General features: G+C 40.1%; 1 protein-coding gene across 4 annotated transcripts in view; it reads right to left on the reverse strand.

Annotated features, from left to right (window-relative positions):
* The window catches only part of LOC109466253 (SLIT-ROBO Rho GTPase-activating protein 1-like), a 105,282-nt gene that overhangs the window by 65,202 nt on the left and 17,476 nt on the right, over positions 1-22,604 (reverse strand). For 2 of the 4 annotated variants that reach the window (XM_019763930.1, XM_019763929.1), the window contains exon 1: positions 18,596-18,752. The exons of 1 other annotated variant lie outside the window; for it this stretch is intronic. In XM_019763930.1, the coding sequence (XP_019619489.1) occupies positions 18,596-18,680 (85 nt within the window). In that variant the 5' untranslated portion in view covers positions 18,681-18,752. Of the gene's footprint in view, positions 1-18,595; positions 18,754-22,604 lie in introns of those variants that run through there. One more of the 4 variants, XM_019763927.1, reaches the window with a different exon arrangement.

Consider the following 22,604-nt stretch of genomic DNA (forward strand, 5'->3'; position numbering starts at 1 on the left):
GTGAAATGATAATGCTGAAAAGATGTGAGAAGATAGCTGGACAGGTACAGGTAAGATATACAGCCTGAGATACGTAACACCTCCAGGTGTGAGCTCAAGTTGCTGCAGTCTTCTGTCATTGTCATAACTTATGAATACAATATTGGGCCTAGGAAAAAAAATGTTGTGTTTTCTGTTTTAGTCATGAAAAAGAACCGTTGGTAGGTAGGGATTATCTTTTTTTTATGATGATGATGGCAATCTCTAGTGATCCAACTTATACAAGACAGTTTAACAAAGTTTAAGTTGCACAGAACACATATATTTCTTGCACGAGAACACATATATTTCTTATAGTTTCAATGTCAATGTTGGAAAACCGATTGTACAAGATTTCATGACTCAGGTGTCAGATCGTGGAGCTAGAAAAGGTCCATCAGCTCGAAAAATGTATGTCCCTTGCAGAGATCCACACAAAAAAAGCTAGGGTCGGCAGGTTTTTCTAGGGTCAGTTGGAAAACATTTTTTCCTGGGTCTTGAATAGATCCTGAACTTCCCTGAAAATAGTGATACAACTTTGTTTCCACTCTGCAGTACTTTGTTTAACATCAGTGTTTATTTATTCAGATCATCATTCGCTGTTGTTGTTTATATAACAAGTATGATTGGATCTGAATCATAATGGAATTTGTTTTATCAGATAAGGTTAAAAGTAAACAATAACATCTGCTCCCCAATTAACTTTATAATCTGTTAATCATTCATTTAATGACAGGTAATCACACTAATTAAAATAATCCAACAGTAGAATTATCCATAAGTATACAAATCAACCGCGACAGGGGCGACATCGTCTACCAGATACCTTTGACCCAGTGTTGACGTCACACTACAGAGAAGCCATGTGACAAGCCTGACTGGGTCAGTCTGCTGAGGAAGACCAGAGTGACTGGTCGAAAGCTCTAGGTAAGAATAATTCTTTGAGTTGGAACACAAGTACACAGTGACTAATAAACTGGTGGACGTACCAAATACTAGTACCTAATACCAGCTCAGAAAAGAACAAGAAACAGTCATGCCTTCAAATATCAGAGTTACCAACCAAGAATTAAGGTGTTAAAAACGCTTACTTTTCGACAATTATCGTAGAGTGGAACTCGTTGCCACCAAGTACAGTTGGGGTATCATCACTAGAAAGCTCCTACAGTTATACATGCAAAGATTGGGAGTAACAGGTCGTTTGGTGTAATATACATGTAGCTAGCTGCCGCCGCGCTGTGTGCCTGCAGGGCAGTTATACCGGCTATACTGATACAGGTACAGATTTACTGATTTAGCCAAAAGTGTTGATGCCTGAAGACCAAACAACAAGCTATCTTATCTCTCCTCCTCACATACTCCTCACACAGGCTTGTTGATGGACCATATCTCCTGAGGTGTCAGGGTCTGACAGATGCTCTCCCAACATTTGCCTGCCAACCACAGGTTGTTTGGATGCAGTCAGCACCCAAGTGTAGAGGTGGTCCCCAAGGTAAACTGGGCTATCTTCTGGTGACCCCTGGTGACCCCAGGTCAGGGGTCGGTCACCTCATATGGCACCAGTTACCCACACAAATAAACATGCTGTCTTCTCCTTCACTTCAGGTTCCTCCCTTTTTACCTTATCTAAAAAATTATCAATTGCACTTCAGATTTTAGCTGTGATACTAGAAAACAACATTCCTAACCCATCAATCAACACTTTTACCTTTCCAAGTTAATAATTCCTTTTTCAAGTTGTTTTATATGATTGTAAATGTCTGTACCTGTATGTAATTGGTGTAGGGGCCTTGAAAGATTAGCCCCTTGGCTTTAGGGACTAAAGGACATCCCAATAAACTGAAACTGTAATGGATGTGGAAGGCCAAAACCAGCAAGGTCGAACAAGGAAGAGCTGGATTGACAATGTACGCAAAGACTGCTACCACTGCAATGTTCTAACTTACATGATAATGTCAACCCACAGGATAGAGGCAAATGACAGGCTGCCATCAAGCCTCAGAAAAGGTGTGCCAGCATGTCTAACCCTCAGAAGATGGGAACAACCAGATAGTGAGTGAGAGCAGTTCATTACCTTCCTATACATCCAAAGGTCAAAAAGCTCTAGCCCCTGTTGCCTAACCCTGTAACCTATACCAGTTTGGGATCAAATGGTTACCTCAGCCTGGAGAAGTAAAAGGTACTGTTAATCATGACCTTTTCCCTGTATTTTTATATTCCTGGGTTTTCGCAGTCACTTCTGTACCACAAACTTATCATTAGGCCACACCAATTTAATTTCTTGGTTAACAGATTTTTCTAGAAAAATAATGGAGCGGGCGGGCGAAAAAAAATAAAAAAATAAAAACAGGCCTAGGCATCGTATTATGGCCCAAAATGGTACGATATGAGCAATGAAGTCAACACGCCAGGCTGGTTCAAAATTTAAACAATGAACTTTGAACTTTTAATGATACCATTGCATTGAAAGATGGAATAACTGTAACAACTATGATGAAAAGGTCTGTTTTTAACTGTTCAGGGCAAAATATGAGCATTTTCCAGTTGACTCTGGATTTTATTTTTATTTGCAAATCAGAAAAAAATGAAGCGGCGAATCCGTTAACCAAGAAATTAAATTGGTGTGGCCTTACTGTGAAAAAATAATTTGCCGGCTTTCTTTTTGCTGCACCTGCAGCCACCACGAACGTATAGATCCACAAGCATATCCATTTTTTCTCAGAACACAAAGTTTTGCTACTGTAAACAAAGTGATTTACAGTAAGCCCACACCAATTTAATTTGTTGTTTCTCGGATTCACCCCCATTTTTTTCTGATTTGCAAAAAAAAAATTTAGGCTTTAAATCAACTGCAAAATGCTCAATGAAAGACATATTTTGGCCCCAATGGTGGAAGAAAATCCTTTTCTTCCTAGTTGTTACAAGTTTTTACAATGTAACAATGCAACTTTGTTTCAGTATCAAGTCAACATCCTGGTACTTCATGGCTCATATTGTAACATTTCCGGCTATCATGGGGTGCCTTGGCCTGTTTTTTGTTTTTCGTTGTTTTTTTCGTCCTGTCGCCTCATATTTTTTCTGAAAAGATCTGAGAAACAATAAATTAAATTGGTGTGACCTAATCTTGCCATGCAGGTTATCACCCAGGGGCAGTAGACAGACTTGTGAGGCTGCTGCAATCATCAAACACAGAGCTGCTGGCACCACACCTTGGTAACTAACAAGCTCCCCAGGTACCTGACCCTGGTGTACTGGTCAGCAGGGAGGTACAAATCCCTTTGAAGACCACTCTACAAGGCTGAGACAAAGAGGAAAGAGTAGAGGAGACCTCTTTCATGACTAGGATTAGGAATCGATCTTGAAAGTAAACAAGATAGTATCTGAACTGGAATATCTTTCTTGATCAATCGGTTTACCTGCATGCCAATTCAAGAGTCCATTTCTACAATATGATAGACTAAAGGCAAAAGAAAAAAGTCTAGCTTCTCCAAGTATTACAGATCAAAGTTATAAACATCAGACTTTGCAAAGAACCACACCTTTGCCATCCACAGAGAACAAAGAACAAATACCTACATGTATACCACTGTTTGCTTTATTTAAAAATTATACTAAATATTCTACCTTCAAGAGTATTGATGAATAATAAGCCCCTCTTTTGTCACACATTATTTCCTAGGCCCATATGTGCTTGAGACGAACATTCTGTACATTTTATAATATCTGTCATATTTACCAACACTACATCATATACCATGCAATATCAGGGCTCTTCCCAAGCAATGGAGGAAGGGTGCTCCCCCTTTCCCAAAAATCCTAGAAACTCTCCCAAAATGTTCAAATTTAGGGTTTTTTCTTAGTATTTACATGAAAATTCACTGATTTTTATCAACCGATTAGGGAACACCTCTCCTCTCAGAATTTATGGGGAGACCCCTGCAAAATTCACACTTGAAATTTGCATAAACCTCTAAAAACCTCAACCATTTTTCAAGAAATTTTAGTGACTCTACTCTTCTCCAGTCAGCCTAGCAGGAAGAGGAAGAGAAAGGTCAGTGACCTTTCATCACACCTCCATGGCTCTTGACTTCACAGGTGGCTTTTCAATCAAGAGATCAGGTCTGCAGACAGCCTGGACACTGTCTGTACACATCTGTAACACTAAACAGCCAAGGGCTTTAGGGATACCCTGTAACAGTCCCACATGCATTTGCAGTAGTAAAACACACATCAAAGTCAATTTGTATGAGCACCATGTGTATGGAACAGGTTGTGTCAGGAACGCTTTGCAAAACTACAGCAAATCAATAACTTCAGATCTGACTTCAGATAAAGACGTTAAAACAAAGAATGCTTCAGGTTTTGTAGCACTGATACTGCAACAGCCAAGGGCTTTAGGGATAACAGAAAAACCTGTCAGGAAGAATACAGAACTGTCCCACATGTATTTGCAGTAAAACACAAAATATCAAAGTCAATTTGTATGAGCACCATGAGTATGTAACAGGTTGTGTCAGGAACGCCAGTTTGCAAAACTATGTAGCAAAGCCATCAATAACTTCAGATCTGACTTCAGATAAAGACAATAAAACAAATAATGCTTCAAGTTTTGTAGCATAGATACTACAACAGCCAAGGGCTTTAGGGATAACAGCAAAACCTGGCAGGAGGAATACGGGAGAACTGTCCCACATGTATTTGCAGTAGTAAAACACACCTCAAAGTCAATTTGTATGAGCACCATGTGTATGTAATAGGTTGTGTCAGGAACGCCAGTTAGTAAAACTATGTAGGAAAGCCATCAATAACTTCAGATCTGACTTCAGATAAAGGCGATAAAACAAAGAATGCTTCAAGTTTTATAGCACCGGATACAGCTTTTCAAGTCTTCCAATGCTGCAAACCTGGATTTTCAAAAATTTTAAAATGTAGTAAGGCCACTCCACCTTAATTCTATGATGACATCCTCTCAAGACCCCCAAACTAGTGCGCACAGGCGAATAAAAAAAATTCTGGCCAAAATAAAAATGCTTCTAAACCACAGGAATACAAAGCTGGTATTGTGAATTTGCGGCAGTACTTAGCGACATATACGACAAGCCAGCAAATGCTGGCTTTTTGCAGAATTTATGAATCGGCATTGTATGTATGTACTAAGTTCTTGAGTCATGGAACTTCGGTAGCCTGGGTGCCCGGCTCCGTATTGAAATGATGACGAAAATGTGCTAAAAAAAATGGCGGTAAATGTCAATTCAAATCAGATTTCTGGGGGTTGCTGCCATGAAATTGCATTGGATGCCTTTAAAGTTGAGCCAGCCTACCAGGCTTTCTTGAGAGATTTACGAGTGCCTGAAGGTGTTCAAGCTTGCAACATTCATGTTTCAGTCAGTCCTGATTGCCTGAACACTTGACTTGGCCTCTTCAGACACGCCAGTCTGACTTGTTTGCAAATCGTCTTCAGTACTGCAGACAATCAACTTCCACTCAGACAAGCCTGTATGTACATTATAGCACAGGTGTTTAACCTCTAACTCATCTCTACCTGCCATGGTATCCTTCCTTCCTTCCTGCACCAACCCTCACCAAGAGCCACAGGTGAAAAGAGGGTCTGCATGGGGGGTAGTGATTACGAATTACGCAAAATTTTCGCCACCGATTACAAATTACTTTAACTTCTCAGAGCTCAGGGACCTCCCTAAACAATGGAGCAGTGGAGCTCCTCTACCCAGTCCTTATCTCAGCTCCACCCTGTTAATTTTCAAAACTAGTGTTTTTACACCCTTTTCCAGGGTTCTTTGGTCAAATTTACCGATATTTCACACCCTCCTCCATTCTGTCCTAAATTTCTGGGGAGATCCCTGCAGCTGATTAAGAACAATACGCGTTATGTACTGATTACGAATTACAATGATTTTGGCTGGCTGCCTACGGATTATGAAGACTAAAAAGACCTGATTACGCCTTATGAAAAAGGGCATGCAGGCCCTCTTAAAACCATCAGATAACACTACCTTCTCATTTCCACCTCTGGTGAACTGAAGCTCCCGCGTTGAGGGGCAATTATCTCATTTTTTCACACTTACAGGTTGGTTAAAAGGTTAACATGCCCATTAGACACCGCAGGCAGGTATTAAAGAACTGGAAAACGTTCTGGGACTAAATCACCTTCCTAATTTGTTTCTAGAAATTGCCTGCAAATGTGAAACAACAAGCTGACAATAGCAGTCTGTACTGTGTTTTCCACAAAAGCATTTCAACCATGACTCAATGATTTCAACAAATCCTGCACTTTTTCCAGCAAAACCTAAGATTGTAGCTAACATAAAGACTGTCCTGTTTCTTCCTTTCCATACCAAAATAAAACCAAGTAAAGGTAAGGCCACATCAATTTAATTCGTTGTTTCACGGCTTCGCCCTGTCCATTTTTTTCTGATTTGCAGAAAAAAAAAGATTTTAGGTTCTGAATCAACTGCAAAATGCTTAATGAAAGAGATGTTTTGGCTCCAACGGTTGAAGAAAGTCCTTTTCTTCCTAGTTGTTTTAAGTTTTCGCCCTGTTGCTTCATATTTTTTCTGAAAAAATCTGAGAAACAACAAATTAAATTGGTGTGGCCTTAAGTGCTCTGGGCAAATCTGAAACCTCTCATTGAGCACAAAAATATGTCCTAGTATTTTGTAAGCACTCCAAAGACCAATACAAAACAAAGAACATCCTAGATCACAACCTCATTTTGACAAGGATATAACTGGGACTATAACTTCCTCACCAAGTTTAATTTATATTGCATATGGTAAGGTTTATTGGTTATCGTATGCATATATCTGGATGTCCAATCAAAAAATAATCTTATATACAAGCCCAGAGACTGATTTTTTCCCATAGGAGACAGTGACTTCATTTCCTCTTGCCTACAGTTGTTTCCTAAAATGAAATTGGCAAAGATAAGAGCGCTATTTCCCACAGGCGAGAGCTGTGGAATCAATTATCAGCAAAACTGGGAGTCTGATGACTTATGGAAAATATGTCAGAACACTAGCTTGTGAAGAAGGAAAGACCATCTGGTATCAATGATAATGAAAAATAATATTAGCTAACATATAATTTCACTTGCCTTTAAGCAGCAGGGCTCGAAATTCATTTTTGGGAATAGGTGCACTGGTGCACCCAACCTAAAAAATTAGGTGCACAAAAAAATTTTGGGGTGCACCATGTAAAACAAAACCTAATTACAGATCTTACTGCTTCTCTTCTGAGCTTGGATCTGAAATAGGAACTATTTTGAAATCTTAGACAAGTACTACAACAACTGACACTTAGATGACAAGAATATCTTGTATACTATTATACATTGATATGTACAAAACTACCCACAAAAATATTTGGGTGCACTAGTGCACCTACAGAAAAAAATTGGGTGCACAGCTCCAAATTTGGGTGCACTAACTTGACTAAGGTGCACATGCACCCAGTATTTCGAGCCCTGCCTTAAGTATAACAAGAGTTGTCTAAAATGATGGTTCTATGCAAATATGAAATAGCAGAGTCAGGAAAGAATGCCCCCCTCCCATATCACAGGAAATGCTTATCTTCTTTTGGTTCCTTCAGTCATGACTAAAAATTATTACTTTAATGTCTTTCTTGGAGCTGCACCAACTTTTCAGGAATGTGCAAACAAAGGACTCTGCCTTCTAGTCATGTTCAAGACAGAGAATAACAAGCCATGGAATATTGAGTTACATCTTCTTAATTGAAAACCGATCCCCGAAGAGCCTGTTCTCCACCCAGCTAACAAGTTGAGAGTTTTTCTTTCAGAGCACAGTGAACTTTTCAACTCCCAAGGAACTTTGAGAACCCACCATACCATGTGTACGGAATCTGAATAAGCAGTGAGTGGTTGGAGCATGTTTGAAGCAATATACTGTAAATTGGTTCATTTTCGCTGTAGCAAAAGTGTGTGGCCTGAGAAAAAAAGGACATGTTCTCGGAACTATACGTTCGCGGTGGCGGCAGGTGCAGCAAAAAGAAAGTCAGCGAATCATTAGTTCATGGTATGGCCACACCAATTTAATTTCTTGGTTAACGGATTTTTCTAGAAAAATAATGCAGCATGCAGCAAGCGGGCGAAAAAATAAATAAAAATAAAAACAGGCCTATGCATCCTATTATGGCGCAAAATGGTACGATAGGAGCCATGAAGTCAACACACCAGGCTGGTTCAAAATTTTAACATTGAATTTTGAACTTTTCATGATATCACTGCATTGAAAGATGGAATACCTGTAACAACTAGGAAGAAAAGGACTGTTTTCAACTGTTCAGGGCAAAATAAGAGCATTTTGGAGTTGATTCTGAATTTTTTAATTTTTTTTGCACATCAGAAAAAAATTGAAGCGGACGAATCCGTTAACCAAGAAATTAAATTAGTATGGCCTAAGATGGGAAGAATAAGAAGCTGAGTAGACAATCTGCAGAGAGATTATCCCACCAAGGATGACCTACAATAATCAGAGGTCACTCCAGACAAAGAATGTGAAAAAATCCCATGGACCTGTCCAAATGATTATCCTTAGCACCCAAAACCCTATCATTTCTGTGTCACACCTTTCTAAGCAATCCGACCGTATTTCCTCCTTTCGCAGCAGTGTTTAGGCTATGCCAATTTTACAGTTTGGCCTTTTGAAACAGTGTCAAAAAGAGCCAGACCATATGTTTGTAAGTTGTCTGGAAAAACGTACAAGTACAATGTATATCAATCGTAGAATACCAAGTAACTTCTTTTTTTCAGTTTTGGCGCAAGTATAACAATTTATCACATCCTAGGTATACCAATTCATTATATCATTTCTATAACTTTTGGAAACTTCAGTGCAGTTTCATAATGTAGGCTGTATTTTTCCAACACTGGACACCCAAATTTGCTTACATAATGTAACTTTTGCAAGAAACAAGGATATTACAAACTTTAATGTCTATTCTGTTAGACATAGCCTCCATGTATAAAAGTGTTCAACACACAAACCCAAGGGCCAAACCCAGATCTCTAATATCCAATCTGTATGCCAACACTGTTGAGGGCAATGGCGCAATGCCAACACGTCGTGTTTCAAAACCAAAATATAAACATTAAAGGCAAAATATGAAGATTATCCCTATGACATAACACACCATGTTTGTGCCAATGACAGGATGTTTATATCATATATGATAATATGAGAAACATCACAAGATACTAACATTCACCTAAAAAATGGGTACTGTAGATTAAAGGCATCCAATGCGATTTCAGGGCAGCAAAACTGGAAATATTCTGAATAAGGCAATCTTCGTGAAAATCTTTCTGTCAGAATTTAGGATATTTTTTGTCCATGAGGGTCAATGTACATCAGGATGGTTTGGTTTCAACTCTGTATGTAGATAAATGACTAGAATATTGGCTTTATCGGGGTTGCCAGCCCTAAAAACTGCACTGAATGTTGTATGAAAAAATCATATTCTAGTCATGTCCTCACTCGTCATTTGATCATCACTGAAACACACAGAGACCTCATCAAGTCAGCACACATCCTACCTTTCCCCCACTTCTTGTTCCAGGTGAATCGATGACAAGGACTGTTAAGATACTCCATCAATTCTCCAACCTCAAAGCCCCAATCTACCCAAGTCTGTAAATTTGAAAATCCTCCCAGGGAAGGTTTGCGTCCAAATTTGACAAGGTGAAACTCTATCGTGTACCAATCATCCTATGTTACCATGGACATGACAATTACGCTGGTTCAAACACGTCCGTGTGTACCAGTGAGCGCCCGCAAAGCTGGCAAAAATTAAGTGTCCCAGCTATCCAGTGTCACCTACTGTCTGGCTGGAAGGATTCCAGATATGAAGAGAGTTACAAATCAGGGTCTACATGGGTAGGGGTTCAGCATATGGAAAGTAACTACTGTTACAACTTCAGATAGAAACAGGTTACACACACACCCAAACATAGTGCTGCATACCTAAACCCACATTTAGGTTCAGGTCTGGATTCAAGTCCACAGGTTTAGATTCAGTTCTGGACTTGTAAGTCCAGTCCTAAACCCATGGCATATACAAAATTGCATGTTGGCAACCTTGCAATGTTGTCTGGGTGAAAGTTTGGCCACATAACATGGAGGCTGACACTTGACAATGCCCGATGGCAATGTTTTCATCATTTTGCGGCACAGATTTTGAAAGGTGGTTTCAGGTGGTTTGGGAAGAAAAGTTCTGGACCTAAACCCATGGCATATACAAAATTGTATGTTGACAACCTTGCAATGTTGTCTGGGTGAAACTTTGGCCACATAACATGGAGGCCAACACTTGACGATGCCCGATGGCAATGTTTTCATCATTTTGCAGCAAAGATTTTGCAATCCACGGAAGGCTTTAGGTTTTTTTGGACTTGAACCTAAACATTCTTACAAGTCCGGATCCAAGTCCAGTGAACCGGTACACAGCACTAAGTATGCAAAATGGCCCTAGTAACTTGCTCAAAATAGCGAAGTCTGAGTCATTTACATAACATCTATACCTATCATACTAAATGCAACAGAACACTGAATCAAATTTGGACCTTTCAATAATATTTGCTACCAATGCCAAGTCTGTTGACAACTAATTCATCAGGCTGAAGTTTCGCATATCTATCCGTACAGTAGACCAATGCATTTCGGAACACAAACCTGCTAAGATAAAGTTACTATTGGACGGTTGGACCTGTCAATGTTTTTTTCCATATAATATTGAGATGCTACAAAGATATGGTTAAACTTCTGACCATCATAATACATATAGTGATATACCACACTATGTTTGCAGAAGCTAAAATCCATGGATGCACTGAAAACATCACATGACTTTCCAAGTTTATTATTGTATCTTAGCAGGTGGGATCTGGTGGTTCTGTGGTCCAAAATCCCCCGGCCACCACCCATATAATCTCCTAACAGTACAGTCCTGGCTTGTTTTGGGAACACAGGGAAAATCCGTGAGTAAACAGCTCTGTGAAAAAATAGGTCATCATGGCGAAAAGTAACAAAATTATCCCGACAAGTTGCCTGGTGACTGCTCTGTGTGTGAGCACTTACACTGCTTTTTCTGGTTTGGATAGAATTTAGTACACACAGGTACATGATTCTTGCTTTCTTTCCCCTCAAAAAGTAACAAAATTATCCCGACAAGTTGTCTGGTGACTGCTCTCCGTGTGTGACACTGACAACTTACCGAGAAAACACTGCTTTTCCTGGTCTGGGGAAGAGTTTAGCATACAGGTACATGATTCTTGCTTTCTTTCCCCTCAAAAAGTAACAAAATTATCCCAACAAGTTGCCTGGTGACTGTTCCCCGTGTGTGACAACTCACCGAGAAAACACTGCTTTTCCTGGTCAGGATAGGAGTTTAACATACACAGGTACATAATTCTTGCTTTCTTTCCCCTCAAAAAGTAATAAAATTATCCCAACAAGTTGCCTGGTAACAAGCTCCCTGTGTGTGACACTGACAACTTACCAAGGAAACACTGCTTTTCCTGGTCTGGGTAGGAGTTTAGCATACACAGGTACATGGTTCTTCCTTTCTCTTTCCTTCAGTCTAGCTCACAGGTGCTGACCAAACTGTGGTGATGCAGGCGATGCTTCGGACATTGGATAACTGCCCGCTATCGATTCCTCACCACGCCGTCATCCATTCATTGCCTTTACAACATCGTACTTCAGCGTTTTTGTGCGGCCGGGGGTAAAAGCGTGCAGACAGGAACAAACTTGTTTCTAGTCGTGACAAGAGGAGACTGGAGTGGCCTGTTGAGTTGTGTTGCACAGGAACAACAGTGCTGTCAAGCACAACCCTCTTTGTCCTACTTGTGCCAGGACCCAGGGAGCATTGAAAGATGATATCCTCTCTGGTGGTGGGGCAGGGCTGACTTCAAACCATCTCATCCAACCTCCAGGAGTGGTCATCAAGTCACCTCATGATCATCAACACATCAGGTCCTGTGGTATCTCTTACAGACCTCTTTAGTCCATCAGTGCTTGAGGTGAGAGTTATACACATGTAGAAACCTCCACAGTTGCAGAGGATCCAAAACCGTGAAAAACCTGGGCTACTTTTCTTACCTAGAACAACAACTGGAACTGGACTGTGGTAGTGTGTGTGCCATGCGTCACCCTCCTCTGGCCAGGTCATTGACATCCCAGGACCACCTGGGAAGGCACTTATCACGAGCATGCCCCTCCCCCTCCTGTCACCTTCAAACGACCTTCAGTCACACCTCCCCTCCTCAAAATATCACCATCAACTCCCAGACGTAACAATCACCTTGAAAAGACCCTCTAGCAGTTGAGATATTATACATTATCCTTACCATCACAAAAAGGCATCAACATCACACAAAGTCAGATGAAGATGGCAGGGTGCCAAGTAAAGATTTTATGTCAGCTTGTAGGTGGGAACTTTTACTCAAGTCTACCCACGCTTCACTCGCTCGGGTATTTTATCATCAACAAGCCATGCATTTCCAATTTCTTCATCACTACTAGCTTGGGGTCAACTAAATCTTGCATCAAGTCAATCCATGAAAGCAGATGAAACTTGGGATTCAATTTCAATTTCCAGACTGGATATTGGTTACACTTTCAGACTTAGAATTTCCATCTGTGTGGTATAGTTACCTATCTACTGGCAATTGATATATCACACCCGCCAAGAAATTATATTCATAGTACATGTACATGTATATTGAAACTGTACCAATTTTGATGCTTGCTGTTTTTACTTGTGCCTTTTTGTTTTCAAATACAGTTTGGTAATTTGCATTTCTAGTTTCTTATGCTTGGCATAAATAAATGACCATACCCCTAGACTAAGTTTAGTCAGAAAAATACAGGGTAGGTTGACACGGACCATATTTTAACACCCTTAGGCCAAACCAATTTAATTTCTTGGTTAACAGATTGGTTAACAGATATTTCTACAAAAATAACGGAGCAGGCGGGCCAAAAAAATGAAAAAAATAAAACAGGCCTAGGCATCCTATTATGGCCCAAAATGGTACGATAGGAGCCATGAAGTCAACACACCAGGCTGGTTCAAAATTTAAACAATGAATTTTGAACTTTTAATGATACCACTGCATTGAATTGGTGTGGCCTTACCGAGAACAAATAATTTGCCAACTTTCTTTTTCCTGCACCTGCCGCCACAGCGAACATATAGTTCTGTAAACACCTTCATTTTACTACATTAACTTTTAGTACCCTGAACATAAAGTGAATTGTGAGTTCTTGAAACAGACCCTCCAAGCATGAAGGGCATGAGTCTATGACACTGACCATACTGGATGTATGGATGTATCCTCCCTGTCACTAACACATACATCAGGATCAGTGAACTTGTCCCTTCCAATAGTGCTAAAGCTTTACTACTTTACTGGTCAATGTCAGTAAGGCCGCAACAAGTAAATTTTCTGGATGACATCCTCCGCAGACTCCAAAACTAATGCGAGCGAGCAAAAAAAACAACAACGCGGGCCAACAAAAACAAGGTTCCCACATTGTACAAATGGTTTTCAGTGGGAACATCACATATACACAACCAACATCACATATCACTGCATCAAAGTAAAAACAAAACATCAGAAATCAGAGCCTTTTCTTGGCTCCTCTCTTCATAGTTATCTGCCATTCACCTTTTGGCATCTTTGCCCATTTTCGGCATTGCGACTGACCACTGTCAGAAGGCAACAAAAATTTTTTTTTTCGAAATCGGGCGAAAATTAATGCACGTGCTGATGTCATCCATAAAAATAACTTGCTGTGGCCTAAGTACCCTTGCAGAAGAATACAGGTACTGGGAAGACACCGATCGAGCATAAAATCATAATATTGGTTGGTGCCTTTGACCATTTTACGAGACGTGCAACAATATATATGACAGGGTGGGGGATTCTATTACTGTCTCATTTCTAAATCTATATCTGTCGAAGACTGACAGAGATAACTTTTGTAGAAAATACCTCAGGAGTCACAAATGTAGAATGTAGCATTGTACATGGGTTCCCTTCTACAATACGGAAAACACAGTGTTCTACTTTTAACTTTTATACAGTTTTCTACAGTATATACTTCTACAGGTTCTTGTCATTTGCATGTCAATTAAAATATATATATTCATAGTGTCTTTGTATAAAACCTATCTTAGTCATCAATATACAATGAACTGAAGATAAGTAATGAAAAGAATAACATTTTACGCCCACAGCTGTATAATTACAAATATTTACAGGAACAAACAATAAGATACATCCATTGCATGTGCCATTCAGTCATATAATCTCCTACTAAATTATGCAGGTCACATACTCTAATTCCTGTAACAGAGCTTTTCAAAAATCCCTCCCCCAAAAGCAAATTAACCTTATGGTAATTGTACAGCAACAATACCCCACACTAACAATACAGAACAATGGCCCTTTGACATTTGTGGGCCCCCAATGTGTGAGCGTGAAATTAGCCTGACCTGAGCAAGACTACAGGACTTGTGTTGGGTGCTGGTGTAATTTGTCACATGGAGGGAAAGCATTCAGTTCTAACACAAGGGGCCCTACAGGCCACACATTTTACCTGCCCCTATATTCACCCTTGTTACCCCGCTTAGGCCACACCAATTTAATTTGTTGTTTCTCGTATTCACCCTGTCCATTTTTGTCTGATTACAAAAAAAAAAATTTAGGTTCTGAATCACTCAAAAATGCTCATATTTTACCCCCAATAGTTGAGGAAAGTCCTTTTCTTCCTAGTTGTTACAGTTATTCCATCTTTCAATGCAGTGCTATCATTAAAAGTTCAAAATTCATTGTTTAAATTTTGAACCAGCCTGGTGTGTTGACTTCATGGCTCCTATCGTACCATTTTGGGCCAGGATGCCTAGGCCTGTTTTTATTTTTATTTTTTTCGCCTGCCCGCTCCACTATTTTTCTAGAAAAATCTGTTAACCAAGAAATTAAATTGGTGTGGCCTAATGACTTCACTTCCAGCCATGTCTGAGTTCAAGATCAAGGAGCTCACGACAATCACACCCCTTCACCCAGGGCTCTACATCGGTTTGAGGATTATTTTTTTCGTTAGGCCACACCAATTTAATTTGTTGCTTCTCAGATTCGCCGTCCATTTTTTTCTGATTTGCAAAAAAAAAAAAAATTTATTCTAAATTAACTACAAAATGCTCAATTGAATGAAAGACATATTTTGGCCCCAACGGTTAGGGAAAGTCCTTTTCTTCCTAGTTCTTCAATGTACCACGGTATCACGGTACAGAAGTGACCCCGAAAAACCGCGAATGTAAAAGTACTACCAAAAAATTGTGATTTACAGTAATCAGAGGCCAATTTTGTCTTGTCTGATGTGATGGTGCCATATGAATCCCTATATTGTTATTGGAACATTTTTCACTACAGATACAGTAATGTGCCTCTCTGGATGTGCACTAATGGCTGAAGAGATGGACCGAACCTTAATCCTACTGATAAGACTGCATTTCTTACCTGTTGCTACCTGCTTTTACGAGATGTACAAATGATAAGGCTACAGCAAGTCAATTTTATGGATGACATCCTCCGCAGACTCCAAATCTAATGCGAGCGGGCGAAAAAAAACAAGGCGGGCCGAAAAAAACAAGGTTCCTACAATTTAAAATTTTTACTCAATCAGTATACAAATGGTTTTGATTCAGTGGGAACATCACATATACACTGCCAGCATCACATATCACTGCATCAAAGTAAGAAACAAAACATTAGATCAGATCCTTTTCTTGTCTCCTCCCTTCATAGATATCTGCCATTCACCTTCCGGCATGGCAACAGACATCTTTGCCCATTTTCGGCATATTGACCACTGTCATAAGGCAACAAAATTTCTTGTTTTTTTTTTGTTCCAAAATCAGGCGAAAATCAATGCGCGCGCTGATGTCATCCATAAAAATTACTTACTGTGGCCTAACAAAGGTATGTTCATTCCTAATTTTACCCAATGCCCCGACAAGGGCATCACTGAAGTCTAAAACAGAAGATTTAGCTTTTCTCTCCCGATGTCCTTGCTTCGGTAATCAAGACCTAGCCATGGTGTCTAGTCACATAAAACGTCCTGGCACCAAGGCTAGCTACAGTTGGACCATTTCTATCTACCAGCAACAAAGGGAGAGAAAATTGAAGATGGCCAAGATAACCCAGGTCCTCCATCAAACTGACCCACTGAGATAGCCAGGTCTGTACATTGTACAGTGTGTACAGGGCTGGAAATACTGGGTGCATGTGCACCTTTAGTGCACCCAAAATTGGAGCTGTGCACCCAATGTTTTTCTGTGGGTGCACCGTAATCTCCAAGCAGATCTTTTGGTGGGGGTAAGACAGTATCAAATTGGCCAGTCTGTATCCAGTTCCCCACCGGATACAGACTGATACTGTCTTACCCCCACCAAAAGATCTGCTTGGAGATTAGGTGCACCGGTGCACCCAAAATATTTTTGTAGGTATTTTTGTACATATAAAATATAAAGTATACAGGATATTCTTGACATCTAATTGTCAGAAAAATTATATAATCTTTGTTGTAGTAACATCGCAGAGCCATGTGTAAACTTCGCATTAGCCGTACCCCTCTGAAAGATAGAACGTGCGAATTCTGTAATCATTTATATGTTGAAAACGAGATACACTTTCTACTTGACTGTACATTATATAAAGATGAACGCCAAGAGCTATTTGATACTTTACAATTAGACAAGATATGTAAGAAAATGTCAAAGCAGGACATGTTTAAACACTTGATATCATACAAGAACGAATATACAATAGACAAACTATGTAATTATGTTTCCAAATGTTTCAAAAAGAGAGAAGAAAGGGCAACTAACAGTAGATGATAGGAAGTTTATAGTATTATTGTAATGTATAGATTCCTAGCACTTTGCATTAGAATATAGTGTACCAGTATGAAATACTCATGTTTTACATACTGGATATCCTCTTGTGCATTTAGCCCACCTGGGCAAGAACATGCAATAAAGATTCATATCATATCATATCATATCAGTAACTTGTTTAAGATTTTGAAGTTAGGTCCCATTTCATATTCAAGCTTGGAAGAGAAGCAGTTAGATCTGTAATTAGGTTTTGTTTTATATGGTGCACCCAAAAATTTTCTGTGCACCTAAGTTTTTAGGTTGGGTACACTAGTGCACCTAATCCCAAAAATGAATTTCAAGCCCTGCCCACAGAGATAGCCAGGTCTGTACAGTGTGTAAAAGGGAAGAATACCCAGTAGTCTGATTAAAGCACTGGACCTGGAAATCAAATGGGTGATTCTACAGGACCCATGGGGGGACAAGAGGTCACGCCAACTTCACACCGAAATTAGGTCTCTATTGTGAGCCATTCCGTTTATGTCCCCGCGATTTTCCCATTACGACAACAAACGAAAATCGCTCTTGGCCGCGTTACAATATTGTAATTAAAAGATATGGCTGCATCCCATACAATTAAACATAGAGGACTAAACTTTAGTTTGATGGGACACTATAATTTATAAAGCTGGCCTATGCCTACTCCTTAGTACCAAGGGAATCATCCATAATGACTGTCACCCCACCAGCATGTCAAGCGAGGAAAAAACTGCTCTATAAATGGACAGGCACGGATTAATCGCCGCTCACACAAACTCCTCACTAACCGTGATTGCACCAGCTAAGCTGGCATCTTAGCTATGCCGGTATCAAAGAAACCCCGCATCATTAATAGTCTGGGGGCTAATTGGGAGAGAGGAGGATCCCTCCATATTTCCCCTGACTCTAAAATTGGCAACAGTGACAGGGACAGGGTGTACTCTTCCATAAAACATCCTCTAGGTAAACACTGACCACTGGTCTGTCCTTATTAACCACCAGTCCACTGGTCTGTCCTACTCAAATAGCACATCGGTCTCGCAGTGTCTTGGCTAACTAAGGTCACATATACATTGGTATTGCAGACAGTTGGTGTGATCTTCCCTCTGCTACTAACTATGTCCAGATAAGCAAACAGAGCATCTGGGAAGAATGCTGCCTGGCCAGATTTAATTCCTTCTCCTTCCAAAGGAAGGCTGCTGCTATAAGTTCGAACTATAGAAGAAATACTGGCAAACTGTAACCTAGGAGCTTTGAACGTGTTGAAACAGCGCTCTCGAGAGCCAGCTGTTCCTGGCGAAAGGGTCTGTCCCACAAAGAGAAGTATTTGCACTGCCTTTATACTTGCTTTAGAACTGCAACAGCTGCAGCCTTGGTCTGAACCTAACCGCTTTTTTACACCACAGGAAGTGCCGATATTTTTATGAAAAATCAAACCAAGCTGGACGGGAGATCTGAGAAAATATTGCCGACTAAGACCAGATATTGCAGAATAAAGAGACAGCAGTTGTTTTGCTGCTTCAGTAGCTACACAGGGTTACCCACCATGACAACTCTAACCTCATATATCGCTTGGCCTCTGGTCTGGTGTAGAGTAAAGCATGCAGAAAGTCGGTGGACGTACGCCGAAAGGACAACTTGGCACGCCGCCTCGCCTTCCGTTTCTCTGCCTCCAGGAGGAAGCGTACTTCCGAGGGGGGTAGCTCCATGGCTGGGGGGGTAGAAGGGGCCTAACCACCATTAGTACTCCACACCCACATCTGGACCTCTCTCACTGCCTCACGACAACTGGCCGTTAACATTTTTTGCTGAGGGGTGGAAGTGGGTTATCCCAACTGTCCTAACCATGTGGGTCTCAGGAGGGAAAAACAAGCGTGATATACGTCCCCAAATATGGAGGTTATCCCAGGGGGGCTCCAAGATATTGTGACAAATCAGCTGCATTCATTCACCCATCTATCACATGATGCACTCCAGTTCTGTAATGATTACAGAATACTCTAAACCCCCTGTACTACAGTTCCAGCTTGGTTTCCCCTTCCAGGGTTAGCTTTACAAACAGTCAACATATCAGTGTCAACACTGCCTAGCCACAAGTTCCTGGGGAACATGTAACAAGTTTACTGAAGTCTTTTCACACCTTATCCTCACACACCCTGACCCAAATCACACCCAAACACAAACAAAGGGCATTCCCTACAAGGAAATCCCTTTATTACCAGTAGTATACCTGTTTTATGGACTTCTTCTATACAGAACAATTGACAAGCCAATTGGGCAAGATCATCCCCATTCATGAGTAATGAGCTGCCCTGATAAAGGATTTCACAGCTCATATTTTATCCAAACACCACTGACTCCTCCCACTTGTACAAAGGGCGCTTCCTGCAATGTGTTTCTCATGTAAAAATAAACAACAACAACTGGAAGAGTCATCAACAACAACTAGCAGTTTGGATCCAAATAAACACAGTTCAACTACATGTGTGCATCATACATAACTTCATACTTTTACCAGATAAAAGTGACTTTTTATCTGATCTTTTTCTGCTCTTCCTACATGCTATGACCTCCTCTAATATCAATATCAGGACAACCAGATGGTTCAAATTGATCCTGTCATATTGTCCATCTTCGTTTTATCAGTATATTGTTTGTGGCAGCTGTTTTTATCAACTACTATCATCGCCCACCACGTTTTTTATACATTTTCCTTCCGCGTTACAGTGTGCAAGAGAAGAGAAGGCAGGGGATTGAATCACTGAATTTTCAGTTGAAATTGTTTCATGATTCAAACTGATCCTGTCATATTTTAGATCTACGTTTCATCAGCATGTTTTTGTGGCAGCTTTTTTTTTATCACGTTTTTCACACATATTCTGTGTTACTGTAAGCATGGAGGTAAAATACACAGAAATACACTGTAAGCAAGAGAATTTAGAGACTTTGAATCACTCTGAATTTTCATATTATGTTGCGTTAAGCAAATATCTCCCAGCAGAACAGAAACAGACTTCCTGTAATTCTGCTGTGGTCAAAGAACTCGCTGACAATACGCACCGCGCCGAAATTACAACAACAGGCAGCAAACACATTCCCTGACAAGTTTACTTTCCTCTTTGATCAGACCCACACGGCTGTTGACACTATGACATGCTGGAAAATCCATGAAGACAAACAAACTGAATGTCCATTTCCTTCTCTGGGGACGAATCACAAATGCTCATTACACAGGGATTTTTCAAAAGCTTTTGACATGGAAAAATTGATTTTTTTTTTTTAATTCTAAGGAAAGGGTTCAACTTGCTATGGACTTACCCTAAAGTTACATAGGGCTTTCAGAACATATGGCTTTCGCAACAGAACTGAAACCAGTGGAGTTATCCAAATTCAAAAAATAAAAGTGAAGAATGCAAGCTTGTCTCAACCTATAATTCAAAATGGATTACCAGATTAGGCCACACCAATTTGATTTGTTGGTTCTCATACATTTTCTAAAAAAATATGAAGGGAAAAGGGAAAAAATAGAAAACTAGAGTTCCCTGATTTCATACCTTTGCCAAATGATGTTAATCTTTATGACTGACAAATTATAGATTATTCCCCTTTTAATAATAATCCCGATAATTCCGATTTAACAAATAGGATCCTCATATCCATCAATTATATCAGTTTATCATATTCTCGTGCTAAAATATGAGCATTTTGGAGTTGATTCCGAGCCAGAATTTTAATTTTTTTTTTCAAACCAGAGAAAATTAATCCAACAACCAATTAATCAAATTGGCATGGCCTCATCTATTCATAGATTTTAGAGCCTATTCATGGGGAAAAGCAATCAGTCCTGTTGATCAACGTTCTTACCACCACAATCCTATCTTTGATGGATCCTTTACCCCTTTAGCAGACCTAGCCACACAAAAAGCAACAATACCGCCTTTCCCTTGGGATTCCATCCTCACATCCAGTTTTCTAATCAGAGGGATATCCAAAACAGATGGTGCTTACAGAGGCCACTTCTAGTTCAAAGCAAATGCCCCATCAGGGGAATGAATGAGCTTTACCAACACCTTTGGAAAAGCTACTTGTAAAGGCCACTGAAAATCTGATTGTAAAAGCCACATTGCTATTTGAATATACTGTAAATCATTATTTTTTTGGCGGTAACTTTCATTCACGGTTTTCGCAAACTTTCTTTTAATAGAACGTATAGTTCCGCAAACATGTTCATTTTTCTCAGACTGCAACCTTTTGCTACCGTTACTGCGTTAGCATAAAGTGTTTTACAGTACTAGTATATTGAATGATGGCGCAATTATGAGACTACCATTCAAAATACACTGTGACATCTATATCTGTATCTGTATAGCCGGTAAAACTGCCCTTCATCATAACACATTGGCTTCGCAGACACGCGGCGCAGCGGCAGCTAGCTATATTACACCGAACGACTTGTTACACCCAATCTTTACACATCTAACTGCAGGAGTTGTTTAAAGCTTTCTAGTGATTGACCTACTGTACTTGGTGGCAGCGAGTTCCACTCTCTGAGTCTGATACTTCTAGGAGGGCCTGCAAGCCCTTTTTCGTAAGGCGTAATCAGGCCTTTTTAGACTTCGTAATTCGTAGGCAGCCTCCGCAAAAATCAACGTAATTCATAATTGGACATTAGCCGCAAATTGTAAAGTCTTAATCAGCTCTGAAACTTTAACGTAATTCGTAATAGGCGGCAAAAATTTTGCATAATTCGTAATCACTACCCCCCCTTGCAGGCCCTCTTCTAGGAAAGAATAAGAAACACCTCAATTCTTGGCTGATAACTCTGATACTTGACGAAAATCAAATGTATTGAACACTAGTGGCAAGGTAATCTTTCCATTCCCTCTAGATCCAAGTGTTTCTATTGGCGGCTGGCATAATTTGAGACAGCCATTTGTAGATGGATGGCATGATATCAATGGCAGGTATGTCATCACCTTGGGCCAGAGCAAACAAGCAAAGGTCCCAGCCCAGCAAACAACAAAAACATCAACAAAATCCTTTTGGAAAAGCGACAAATCCCTTTATCTCACACAACAATGCGTCACAGTTCCATAACATCCTTCCCCCTCCCTGTTTGTATGTGTAGTAGGCACAGGGAAAGGGCTGACTACTTCAGACCTCCTTTCAGTTTGGTTGAAAACTGCACCCTCTCAACAACTTGACTGGGAAGTGTCCTAGAATGTAAGGCAAATTTAGTACATTCTGAAATTCGACAAGTCTTTGGCTAAGAGTGTTTCCCACATTCATTTTTATTACCATTTCTCGTGTATCCATATTCCTTCAATTGTGAAGGTTTCTCAATTTCCATGGTGGACTAGTTTTTAACCCCCTTATATAGTAGTACATGTACTACTAAAGTGTTCAAGTTACTGTGCCAAAGAAAAAGAATTAACCCAGGGCTCGAAATTAACATTGTCCCAGTGTCACATGACACTAAATTTTCAGCTTGGGACAATTCAAATTACGTTTCGGGACAATTTTGGGGCAATTGGAAAATTCTAAGACCATCCACGTCATTTGGGAACGCGATCCATCCATCCTGCTGCAGACTGCTGGCAGCCTATAAATATATAATACTCTGACAAACGTTT

The sequence above is a fragment of the Branchiostoma belcheri genome, unplaced genomic scaffold (assembly GCF_001625305.1).
Source record: "Branchiostoma belcheri isolate BF01 breed outbred unplaced genomic scaffold, Haploidv18h27 scaffold161, whole genome shotgun sequence".
Taxonomy (NCBI): domain Eukaryota; kingdom Metazoa; phylum Chordata; class Leptocardii; order Amphioxiformes; family Branchiostomatidae; genus Branchiostoma; species Branchiostoma belcheri.